The sequence below is a fragment of the Cupressus sempervirens genome, chromosome 1, assembly GCF_028749045.1.
Source record: "Cupressus sempervirens isolate cs-2001-9-10 chromosome 1, ASM2874904v1, whole genome shotgun sequence".
Classification (NCBI taxonomy): domain Eukaryota; kingdom Viridiplantae; phylum Streptophyta; class Pinopsida; order Cupressales; family Cupressaceae; genus Cupressus; species Cupressus sempervirens.
In genome coordinates this window covers 791243223-791256255 of record NC_143118.1, presented here as the reverse complement: position 1 = coordinate 791256255, position 13033 = coordinate 791243223, and the positions used below count along the sequence as shown (strand labels likewise).

Below are 13033 nucleotides of genomic sequence, written 5' to 3'. Positions count from 1 at the left end.
TTTTAGGATGCCTTTTCTCTAGCTGTAGGTATCTACTGTAAGGTTTTTATCTTCTGCTTTTTACTTTAGATTGTTGTAATTTAGATGCCATATGCTGGTATTTTAACTCCGATACTTAAAACAGAATAAAACCTCATCATTTCTGGATGCTAAATGGTGAATCAATATGTTTGCTTCTGGATTAGGTTACGTTGATTTTTTTGTGGCAACGTTTCAGATCAAATATATTGAACATGATAGACCGTGGAAACTTTTCATGAATCTGTCAAATGACGTCTTAAGTTGTGTAAAAATGTGTTTTGAAATAATATTCTTGCTGCTGCGTTTTGCTTTAGTAGCATAGTATAAATCTGATAATATATCGTTAGGATCATTTTGGCAGTATATTCTTTACAAAAGCATCTTCAGCTTTATATAAGGCATCCCCCGTTCTTTGTACATTGTAGAGTTTTGTTTTACATAATCTAGTTTTTAAAGTGGAAGAAGTTTTATTTTTCTCTGAATTTGGCCTAAAATCAAGTACAAAATCAAGTCTTACATATTTATATAAATTAGTTAAATGATAAAAAAAAATTCAAAATTCAAAACCCATTTGAAAGATTTTTACCTAGGATTAAAAAATTCAAAATCAAATGAAGATTTTTTACTTTAAGTTCAATTGGTTGGAAAAAAACATTACACTAACTTTATTCTTGATTTTAATAAAGGGTACAAGGTACAATTTTTTAACCATATACCACAAAGCATAAACAGAGGACAATCAATCTAATGCGGCAAAGTGTAAGCAAACCATCAGTACCAACCCAAAGGGCAGAAGCTGAGAGATATGTCAACTGCCCGAGGACTAGAAAACCAGTTTGTTCAAGATGGTTTGAAAAACACTCCAAGAAGCACCAAACAACCTGTTTGTAAGGAACCTTGCAACACTTTTTTTCCTTGATTCCCAATATTGATAGCCTCCCTTGACCTTAAGAAAGGAGCAAAGGGCTAATTTTCTCAGTTGATTTCAGCATCCTCCCTTCTTCACTAGAACTAGGCACTCCATGCAACACAGTGATGACATGGGAAGAGCCTCCCCAAACTCATACCACAAACCACCTCGATTAGGTCATCAGAGATTGCCTGCTTGCCTTTGAGTACGAGGAAGAGTGTTTTTGCTCCACACCATCTGCGAGTACTTTAACTCCACTCTTTTTGAGAAGAAGCCCTAGTTATATTTACATACAAATATTCTTATTGACAAAGATCTTAATGGGTACAAGTATCCTACCATTGCAAAGCAAAGAGCTTCGGATTATTTTTTGAAACTACCCTGAATTCAGGCTGGTTTGTTTTCTTTTGGTGTCGATTGCGTCATTGATTGTTTTGTTTCTTGCTTTTGTTTCGTGTTCAGCTGGGCACAATTTTAATCTCTCTCCCTTGTAAAAGGGATCAGGTTACTTCAAAGTCCCAATTTACGTAATAAAAAACAAAGATCTTAATTGAAAAAAAAACTACAATGGAAGACTGAATATAGAAATGAGCATCATTTAGAACCTGTTCACTTCACAGGGAAGTACCAACAAAATACCACTCCTTTGCAATCAACTTTTAATTTAATTTTCAACTGATTGTTTTAACCAAAAAAGAGGCTGTGAAATTATGCCTTTTAACCTTTTATAAGATCATATTATTGACAGAGACAACTATCAGAGTGGCTGAATACATAATATTTGGCATTTATATAAGTTGTTAATTCAAGAAAGTACGCAACATAAATTGACTCATGCTAGAAACTATTGAAGCCAAGAACAGAAATGACTATGGGGCTACTAAAATGCATGTCTTTTGCTAGGTATTCTTTATATTTATACATTATGGAGAGTGCATTTTGGTGGCCCCATATACACCTTCAGAACTTACATGCTATTCAAGACACCTAATTAAAATTGTACCCCATAGGATGCAACTCATATTATTTACTTTTTTCTGTGGTAAGGACTCTGATTTCATGATTGAATTGGTGCATAATATGCAAATAACACCAGTTTACTACCAGCTGTAATGTCGTGACTAACTTTTTATTAACTTCAATGGTTACAAGTGGTGGAAACGAAGTAGGCACCAAATGGTTGAAACTAGATCAGTGTAATCTTTGTTAAGATGTTATTGAGCTATTTAATTTATCCTCAAACTTGTCTGAATTTATTTTTTCATTTCTCCTTTTTGGCATATCTGGTTCAGATTACTTCTTAAGTGCATTTCTTGTATACATGCTTAGAAGTTTTGCTGACCCGTCACCAACTCACTGGATTGAAGTAAGATTTTCCTTCTTCCCTGGAAGAATTGGGATACTGCTTGACCTTTGAAAACTGTTGTCGAAATTCAAATAATCTGAGTTTCATTTGGCATTCCTGTACATATTTAATGGGGTGAATAGCAGCAATCTAGATTACATAACACCAAATGAGGGCGTACCAGCAAAATACCTTGATAATGAATGCTATTTAGTGATCACTTTATATTCACTTTTCTTTAGTTAAAAAGATTTGGCTTATTGATTGTCCTATCAAGAGCAAAATGAATATCCTTGTATTCCGACCACTGGCCAGTATGGAGGGATGGTGGCACTGAGGAGACCAGGAGCCCAGACAAACTGAACTTGGTGATACATCTTCCTTTTTCACCTGTCTTTTGTTTCTTCATCCTTGCTGGTGGGGAGGTTTTGCTCGATACTTTTTGCTCTGTGGTCTCTGGTGCTTTTTGGTCTTTTTTGATAGTTCTTGAATTCCTCTTGGTCCTGCCTTCTGCTAACCTCCAGGCTTATGGGGATTTAGTCCTGTAGTTGTTTTGAAATGGTGAATTTTGGTATTGTTACAATATAGTTTCTATTCAAGGGCGAGGAGCCCAATAGAACCCTTATATTCTATATTTTAAAAAAAATCATGAATCTCTGTTATAGTTCTTTAACTAACAGATTGAAATCCAGTAGCCAGAGAATACAATACAAAGAATTGACCATAAAATCAAAGAATTGCAGAATTGAGTACATTCCAAAGAATTGGAACAAATCCATTCATTTAATTTGTAAAGAATACCTTCCAATGGCAAAATGTCCTTTGAACACTTAGTATCCATAGGACCTTTCATTTGCAGCACTATGGAGAGAGATGTATTACCCGAGTGACAAAGGAACAAATTCTTGCTAAAGGTAAATAATGAAAGATGAACTTGCCAACAAGAGTGTTGTCATATTGAAAGACTTCAGTATATGGGTGCCTGTGAGACAATCCCGATGATGTGGACAAATATACTACTACAAAAAAATTCATATTGAGACTACTCATATTAGAGTGCTAAGGAGTTCTTGCACTCGCGCACAACTTTTGTCAAATGCTGGGGAATTTGAAGCAGCTTACAGGTTTTGTTTAATCAAACAGGAGTAAACCCCATTTTGAAGTTAGAACTATGGCCTTATCTTTAGTATGTCTAATAGGTAGTTTCTTGTTTGAGTGCTTTGTAACTTCAAGAAAGAGAATGAAATCTTAGGATGCATACTTGCTACAAAATGGAGATATGTGGAGATCATAGACAAGTACAGGTCAATAAACACATTAGAAGCATCCACTCAAATGCCAGAAAGATTCTTGAACTTGAATATAGAGTAGTGGCAGAGGAGTCCCTAATCCCAATGAGGAAGCGGCAATCACCAATTGAGGGATCCACAAATGTTATCATTCCAAGCCCATTAAAATAGCAGCTTTCTTCTGCTTGATTCTGTTGTTGGTAGTAGCTGTTGAATGCGTAAGAGACATTGCCTATTTCTCCAATTCCATTGCATGAGCCTCCATAAAGCAATTTTGTGCAATCAACAGTTGAGCATGCAAGTTGTACATAGTTTGATGCACTGGACATATCGCGGTTGGCATTTGCAACACACCATCTAGAAGGAAGGTATGGAACATTTGCAGCATTCACCAGACCTTTGGATCCTTGGCCCAACTCAAGGTGGTATTTAGCCTGGCCATCAAAGGTATAGATACCCCAATGCCTTTCAAAATTCCCCGGCATGACACTCTTTTGACCCTCATCCAGAAGACCAAATAGATATACTTCAATTGGGGGAACACCAGGTCTGAGAGGTGTTCCCTTGTTGCTTAGTACATGGTCCACCAATCCTTGGTTGAATCTTTTTGCATTGCTGATATTTGCAGCAATGGTCCCATCACTCGGCCATCCAATTTCTCCAACAACGATTGGAATTTGACCAAAGCCAATTCTATCTAAGGCTGCCACAAGGGTGTCAAAATTTCCATCGAAGGCATTAGTATAAACATTCTGCCCATCAACCACCGGATGAGTACTGTTATCAAAAAAAGCATAGTCTGCTGGAAAATCTGCATTCCCATAGAGACTTAAGAAGGGGTAAATGTTAATGACAAAAGGAGATCCATTCTTGCTAAGAAAGGAGACAAGCTGAACCATAACTGGACTCACATCTGGCCTGAAGGCTCCTTGGGAAGGTAAGTCAGACTGGTAGGCATCTGCATTGCATGGAACCACAACTTTCACCAAGCCTGCAAGATTCACCTTTAGAAGAGCCTGTTGTACATTGATTACAGCAGGAACTACAAATGATTGAAATTTCCCTTGGTAACTCGAAAGAAATGGTTCATTACCAACTGCAACATACCTGTACGCATGCATTCAAGAACCAACGAATCAGTATGCAATAGAAACTTGAAAATATTTTTTTTTTAAAATTGATTAAAAGCAAGTTTTAGAAGTTATTTGCTTGAAGACTTGACAATTTTTTACTCACTATAGTGTAACAATTGCCTACTTGGTTTATTGTGAACACTGATCACGGTCCCTAGTAAGCAAGTCCAGTATTCAAGCCAATCAGAAAGATTACAGGTCTTACTGAGAAGGAAACAAGACAGTGTCATAGGTAAAGGAAATGCATGTTTATTTGTTGCAACTTAAAGGGTGGGAGGAGGGTTAACGAGCAAATTGCCCTCTTGAATCCCAAAATAAGCAACACATCTTGATAAAATATCCTACAAACATTCAATCTTCTACCAATCTCGTAATAAAGTAAACATTATAAAAATATACACATCTGCTAGCATATCATGGTCAGAATAGACAGATGTGTTTGTCCTAAGAGAACTGTAGAACTTCATTTATACTTCAAGCTAAATGAGGTAATCTCCAAACTAATGCGAAAGGGAATTTGATAGTTCGAAAAAAGTAATAAATGATCTTGAGAAAAATCTAGATGCATTGGCCTCCAAATCACTTCACAATGGCAAAATGATTTCAACATTCGTTGGAAATTCCTGTTTCGATGTTGATGTCCAATTCTGAGTATAATCTTCAAACGCATGCTCTGCATTAAAGGCATTTAGATTTCATATTTAAAGAAAACCGCATAAACCTGGTAAACTGAGTTCAAGAATGCAACCATATTCACGAGATTCTTTGGGCGATTGTGTCTGTAGTTAGACAACTAAACTTCCCATTCCCCAATCACTTTATTGAGTTCCATTTAACATCTCGTGTGTCCACTTTCAACAAGCTACAGATAATCCTGCAGATTTTATAAATCAAAGCTACAGATAATCCTGCAGATTTTATAAATCAAACGGCCGGAATGTCTGACCCATGCAAATATATCTGATAGGGTAATCCTCCATCTATTCCAGATCAGCAGCCATGTAAAACCAAATTCGATTTGATATTGTTGCTGCATTTAGTAAAAAGAGAATTCATGTCTAGGGCTTAAAATGGAAACAGATGCACCAATACTAACGCAAATCTAATAAAGTGATGCAAGTTATTGCAAATTGAGCTACATCAAAAGCATAGAATCCATTGCAAAGCAAGGGCTTGGCCCTTCCAACCTCCACACCCAACCGTGCGTAGAGCGTGGATTGCGCATACCCTAGCTATCCCCTGCCAGACTGTACTTGTGTCCCCAACACAAACACACATTTCTCCACCTTTTAGTATACAAATCAAAACTTCCGCAGACCAAAAACCTTGGTGTTTTTAATTCTACAATGCCTTAACCTTGAGGCTACTAAGGCACTTTCCAGTGCCCTTTCCTGACAAGTAGGTTATATCCTCTTTTAGTGTGCGTAGAGGTCAGCATAGTGGGCATTCACAGAGGGCTACGGGAATGCTATCCAGAATTAGGTGTAACTTCTAAGTCATCGGGAAGGCTACCTCAGGCATGCCCATTGCCTACGGCGGAGAATCTGTTCATATCTGCGTTTTAAACTTTGGCATCCACAGAAGCATGAGTTACCGTTTGAATCCCGTCCTTCATCAACTAAAAATTTAGAAGGAAAACAAAAAAATCTTCAAGCCAACATGGAGACTCCAGCAATCAAAATTACTAAAATTTGACAGAATGTACTCCCATGTATATATGTGTCAACATAGCCCGCAACAACCGTTACAACTGCTTGTAAACGATGACTGAACATATAATAAATTTAATGTAAAAGAGGCCCTATGTCAATAATAGAGTAACACTTGATTCTTAAAGAATGCACGATTGTCTCAGATAATAGCATGACCAGAACGAAAGATGAATACCCTCAATCTCATTAAATAGTGTATGTTAATGGACACCTGAGCTCCAATATAAGTTTATGGAAGGGGGTGAAATAGGACCAAACAAATCAACATGGCGTGTTCTGAGTCCTGACATGGGTCATAAAAATAGGTAACTTTCTCAATGTGCTGAATCCAAAAAAGAAAGATCCTAGATCAAGGAGCAACAGCATTCCTGTTTACCTGAATACCAAGTTCAACATCTATACTAAACATCTAATGGTCTGTTTTTCCCCTCGCTGTCTTAAAATCTGGGATCCATATCATTAGCTTTCAGCGCTAATCACAACATGATACATAAAGATGACAAATTCTTGAAAAAGGACCGAAAACTCTAGTTCTTGAAAACCAATCAATCAGAAACATCCATTGAGAGCAAATCTTTAAATCTTTACCTAATATCAACGCCCCCTCTGAAGGCATATCTAGTGACATTATCATGAACCCACATGTCTGCAGCTGCCGAAGAGACGCTCATAAGCCTCAGCATGTCATTTGGAATGCCCACCATAACCTGAATATCAGAGCCCAAAAGAGCCTCCAAAACCAGGGGATCTGCATCAAAAATCTTCACCTTCATAATATTATTGGCCCTTAGAAGCCTCACAACAACAGGAGGAGGGAGTCTATGTGCTGATATAGTGCCCCAGTTGACGCCAAGGTCTACTGCCTTCACACTGGAACAGACCCAGATGAGCCATGTTAACAATACCAGCGTTCTTGCAATGTGTACCAACTTCACCATTGCAGTCCAGGTCTTCTCTTTGTATGCAGTTAATATAGAAATTTTAGTGTGTATATTGCAGTTTATGCTGCCTGGTGAGTATCTCATTCTCAATGCGTTTAAGAGGGGTTAAAGAAAGGTGGATTCTGTGCCTGTTTGACATGATGTCTTCGCTGCTTTGCTTTGGTTGTGTGCAAAGTCTCTTTCAATGAAAATGATTCACCACCTTTGCGTTGGATATTGGATCCAACTGCACGTTTAATTTAAAATGTTATTTTTAAAATTGAATGACAGGCTCCTGTATTTTAGGAATAAACTTTCGGGCAAACTTAACCTTTAACAAGGGGATCAAACTTCTGATTAGTTGATTAAAAAAGGTTATTATACTTTTTCTAACGTAGGTGTACCTTTTTGTTGGGGTCTGGGTATGCAATTGTTGTTTCTCCCTTGAAAGTACACTCTGTTAAGAAAACATCTATTTATCTATCAAGCAGTATCATTTCTCCCTTAGCTAGATTTCGTTAAGAAAACATGGCAACGTCTATAGAGCCACGAAAATGCACTTCCTTACGAAGGAGAGGACTTGGTCAATTTTTAGAAAAGTTAAAAAAAGCAATGTAAAGCAAGTGCATTTTCGTGGCTGTATAGCTACGAGCAGAAAACATCTATCTATTTATCTACCTATCGATCAAGCATATCTTTTTGGGGAAGGGATTGTTAATTTAATTGTATAATTTTAATTTGATAAAGGATTTAGATTATCTTTATAAAAAATTAAAAAAATATAATACATTAAATTATGAATAAAATCTAAAATAAAATATCATTATTGTTATCATTACAATTGAATAAATTTTATAGTTAGTCACAAATATTATATGACAAATATTACATGGTATAAAATTAAAATAATATATATGTAAAATAAAAAATTAGAACTATTAATAAATATATTTCATAGTGTCAAATAACATATAAATTTTTAAATATATAATGATTAGAAGAAGATTACTATAGCATTGGGGCTTGAGGTTGACAAACTACATTACAGAGCATTATAAAAGGAGTACTCTATCTAAAAGATTGGCCTAAAGGAGAGTATGAATTGGTTTTAGGCATTCATAAATGATAAAAATCTTGTGCTTTAGAGGTAGGGATAAAGGTTGATAATGCCTAGCAAGATAAAAACTTAGCGGTGTGGGTTGAATTGGCCATTGAAATCCAAAAAGGCTTGTGTGGCTAGAAGGTGCAAGCTCTGCAAATAGGGTGTTGCTTTAAAAATATTTTAATGTATAATGACCATAAGAAGAAGATTAATGAAAGAACTATTCTCATTCTAACTTTACCCAAGGATCCACCCTGCAAACCCATGGGTGAGGGGGCAGGTGGGGGCCCTCTCCCGACCCCTATCCATAGTAGCAAGAGGCCTAAGGGAGATGGGTGTTTCCAAAGAAGCAAAATTTAAGATAAATTGTTAATCATATTAATTTGAGTAATTTAAAGAATATTAAAATTATTGTTATCATAATCAAAGTGCTAAAAAGTTTTAAGAATATATTTTTAGTATGATAGATTTTTCTTTAGATTTTTTTTATTGAATGAAAGAATATCACAACTAATAAGGACTACTTAGAACACCACTAAATGAAGAAATAGCTCAACCACAAGTTAAAAGGTACAAGAAGGTTTAAAGACACATTGGTTACAATGATCTTTTTATACATTTGATTTTTAAATTACTTAATAATTTTAATTTATAAATTATATTAGAATTTTGAAAAGTGTATGTTTTGTATCTTAATTTCTCTTGTGATGGGGTTATATTTAGTATAATGAGCTATAAGTAGTATATTGTAATATAAAGTTGGTAAATAAATTCGACAAAATTTGATTCTATTGCACACATTTCTAAAGATCAACTATGATTCTTAGTCCATTCAATCATTTATTTGAAGTGGAATTTGTAAATTATGCAATTGATTCATGCTAATTTTTTAAAATACAAAAAAATGAAGGTCTTAAAGTTGTAAAATCAGTGGCCATTATTGACTCCTAGCATTGTTGTGTTAATTGGAATATAAAACATGTTAACTTGTGTGTTAGGATGTTGTATGGAAGAACACACTTTAATTCATTTCGAACCACAATGGAATCATATGACATGGAATCATCATAATTTTACATCAACATCTTAGACATCACAACATGTCTGCTTAATACTCATTTTTTAGCAAGCTCCTAAATTGTACATATTAACATCAATTCTCTTAGGAGTAAGTAGTAGATCCTATGTAAAACATGTTCATGATATCAAAGTAAAAGAAGTTTAGATTTTTGAAATAGATTTAGATCTATGCACAAATCTCAAACCCCCCCACACACAAATATAAATTCCATAGTTTTAGAAGTGGAGCAAAGCATCAAATAGAAGATTTCACTAAGACAAAGTCAAACATTTGACACTGCACAAGGTTCTAATACAAAGTTAGGCATTTGACATTGCACAATGTTCTAATGCAAAGTCAAGCATTTGATAGTGCACAAGGTTTTAATAAAATGATATATTGATTTATGATATTTAACAAAACTAATCTACTTCATGTTTCTTAAAAACTCTTTATTTATTTAGTTTTGAAGATTTAGTTCATTGAATTTAAAAGTCTCAACTTTTAAATTTTAGGATTTAACTTTTTGTCTTAAATCCAAGTATAGAAAAAACTCACATTATATAACAATTTATTTTTTGGATATTATTTATATACAAATAATACAAAATTTTATTGCTTAATGATTATATATTGATGTACAAATGTCATGCCTAAATCTAAATTTCATTAGTCTAAAGCCAAATTTGAGATTGAATAAGGAAGAGAACCCATCCATTGAGCACCATAACTTTACACTTCTCAAACTCTTATGTGGAAATTTCAAATCACTCCCAATTTTTTGTAGTAGCTAATTTGTCAAGTCCTCTACTTATAAATAATGTTCAAGGCCACATCATCAAGTATGATACCACATCAAGATGATTTTTGCCAAGATGTCAAAAAGGCTCCCAAATAAAGCAAGGCTCGTACTTGTTCACAAAGTTAAGGTCGATGCACTAATGTGGCATCATATGACTAACTTCTTTTTAGATCTAAGTGTTAGAAGTAAAAAGATTATTTAACTTAATTAATTTAATCTTATTGATAATTTAAAAAAGTCACCTTAAAATATTTTTACTTAATCTGAAGTAAAGAAGAATTTTATGGCTTTTAATGACCCTTTTGTTTTATCCATCCATCCTTTAGGGCTTGCATTAAGATTATTTATATCTCCCTTATTAAGGATTTATCTCATTCTAATAATCCATTCTAATTAATTTCCTTCAATTATAATTGATTAAGGATTTTCTGATGTACATGGTAGGTTATTTGCACAGGTGATTATTGGGCCTGTGGGAATTCACAAATCTTGAATTCTAACATAGTATCAAAGTTGCAGACATGATGCTTCATGTTCGTCAATTTTCAATTTTTTCTTACAACAAGGTTTTTGTGCATCTTGGATGATTTGGATCTCATGATCAAATCCAAAAGGTTTGAGATAGCCAGGATCACCTCTTATTTTACTAAAATTGGACATACAAGGTCAATTACAAATGGATCTGAAGTTCTAGGGCTTTCTTTATTCTAGGGGGTACCCAAAAATTTAGAGTGCTTTGGGCCCAGATGAACCTTTCAATCAAATTTAAAAGGCTAATTTAACCTTTTTTGAGTTAAAATTTTACCTATTTTAGTCATTAGAGCATCTAGGGGGAAAAATTGCACTCCTGGCCATTTTGTCATATAGGTATGAAGGCGTAATTTGTAAATTTAAAAAAAAAAAATTTGTGAGGTAGTTATCCAAATTGTTAGTAATTTTTCTCTAACCATTAGTGATAAGTTTGACCACCAATTGGTAACTAGTAGAGGCTTGTCTAACCACCAACCACCTAACCATTAGTAATAAATGCGGACCACCAGTCAATAGTGCTAATTTTGCATGCCTTTAAAACCTATTAGTGGTTTTCTAGTCGTATCTTGAGAAAACTTAGGTATTTTTGGAAAAACAAGATATTGCTAAAAATGTGATTATGAGAAAGTGCTTTCTTTGCAAGTGGGGTTTTATTTTTTTTCTATTTTGTGAGGTTTAATGTCAGTCAAAGGTCGAAGTCATTTCTTGTCTTCCTAAGGGTATAAATTTTTCATCTAAACCTTGTTCATCAAAATTGAATAGGGGTTGGAATGGAGTTTCAACGCTCTTTTCATATATGTAGTCAATTTCATCAGATTTTTCACCAAGTATACAGAGATCAAACATTAGAGTTTTTTTCTTTTTACTTTTTAATTTCCAACTATTAGATTTGTAATAGTGTTTGGGATCTATTATTATTATTATTATTATTGTGTTTTTTTTTTTCCTTCGCTTTACATGATAATGATATACACTTCCTATATTGAGTGGATTACTTTTTTAGAAAGTAAAGTGTACTAATATAACTTGGGGGGGAGGGAGAATCAGTTATGCACTTTAAATTAGTTTTTGCCCAATTATGGATATCATAAACAAATCTTAAACTTGGATAAATTGGTAAACTAAAAAGTAAAACCATGCATAACATAAAGAAACTCATAACACCATAATTTTTTAACTAGGGAAACCATGGCCAAGGGAAAAACCTGGTGGGGATGGTACCCACAAAATGATCCACTGATCAAAAGTTTATTGTGAAAGATATTGACCCTATTAGGAGTCTATTACATCCATATAGTGTATTAGTCCTTATGAGAGGAATAGGCTTGGTTAGAAGCCTCAACCCTATTAGGAGTTATAATTACAATACAAAATACAAGTTGAGCTCACTACCCAAACATGCATATACAACTTCACAAGTTATATGAATATATACAAAACCTTGACTATCTTGATATCTTCAATATCTGATTTATCCTCATAGTTCCACTTCACAAAACATCTTACAACTACATTGCTCTTCTAATATCATCAATTTTGCATCTATATAGTAATATATTGATCATACCATAAAGATACAATTGCCTACTTCGCTAAACAAAAGGGTCTTCCTTTATACCATAATCTTTGAACTGTTAACCTTATCCTTTTCAATATGCTACCAAACCTCATGTTAAATTCCATCATGTAAGAGTTAACCTTTAATATATCAGCCCAATATTCTCAAGCAATTATTTTGACAAGTCAAAAATAACTCCTTAACCAAAAACTTGATTTTCTAACTAATACATATTTTTCATTGTTATACCTGTTACTGAAAAACTTCCCAAAACTCATGCAAATCATATCATAAAATTTAGAGGCCTTGCACACATCATCTATAATGTTGATACTACCATATATTAAGCCTTCATAACATAATATGTCTTCTATGAAACTCGCCAAACAAAACTATATAAGTTTGGTCCTTGTTTAGCAGTATTATACTTAGACAAATTTCTAAGTATTCTTTCTTCAAACTTATCCCTCACTTTTGCTACCTCAAAATATGTGTTATGTTTCCATAAATGACAAACCTAACAACTACCCTTATCCAAATTTCCAACAATCTCCCCCTTTTTCATTAATGACAATATAAAGGAAAAATTGGCCAAGTATAACAAAATCTGTGAAGTTCTTTAAAATTGCAAAATTGTGGCCATGTAAAAA

General features: G+C 34.2%; 1 protein-coding gene across 1 annotated transcript; it reads right to left on the bottom strand.

Moving 5' to 3' along the window:
- Nucleotides 1-3013: 3013 nt before the first annotated feature.
- LOC149580244 (glucan endo-1,3-beta-glucosidase 5-like) lies at nt 3014-7587 on the bottom strand. The gene is made up of 2 exons (XM_089790042.1): nt 6999-7587; nt 3014-4672 (listed from the first exon to the last, which is right to left on the bottom strand). The coding sequence occupies exons 1-2, from the start codon at nt 7433-7435 to the stop codon at nt 3565-3567; spliced, it is 1545 nt and encodes a 514-aa protein (XP_089646168.1). The 5' UTR covers nt 7436-7587; the 3' UTR covers nt 3014-3564.
- Between the last annotated feature and the right edge of the window lie 5446 nt (nt 7588-13033).

Bases quoted from the DNA above. Each gene is read 5' to 3' on its own strand.
- LOC149580244 (XM_089790042.1), bottom strand. From the start codon at position 7,435: ATGAGATACTCACCAGGCAGCATAAACTGCAATATACACACTAAAATT. The intron at 4,673-6,998 runs GTAAAGATTTAA...GCATGCGTACAG, and splicing joins AGAGGGGGCGTTGATATTAG to GTATGTTGCAGTTGGTAATG.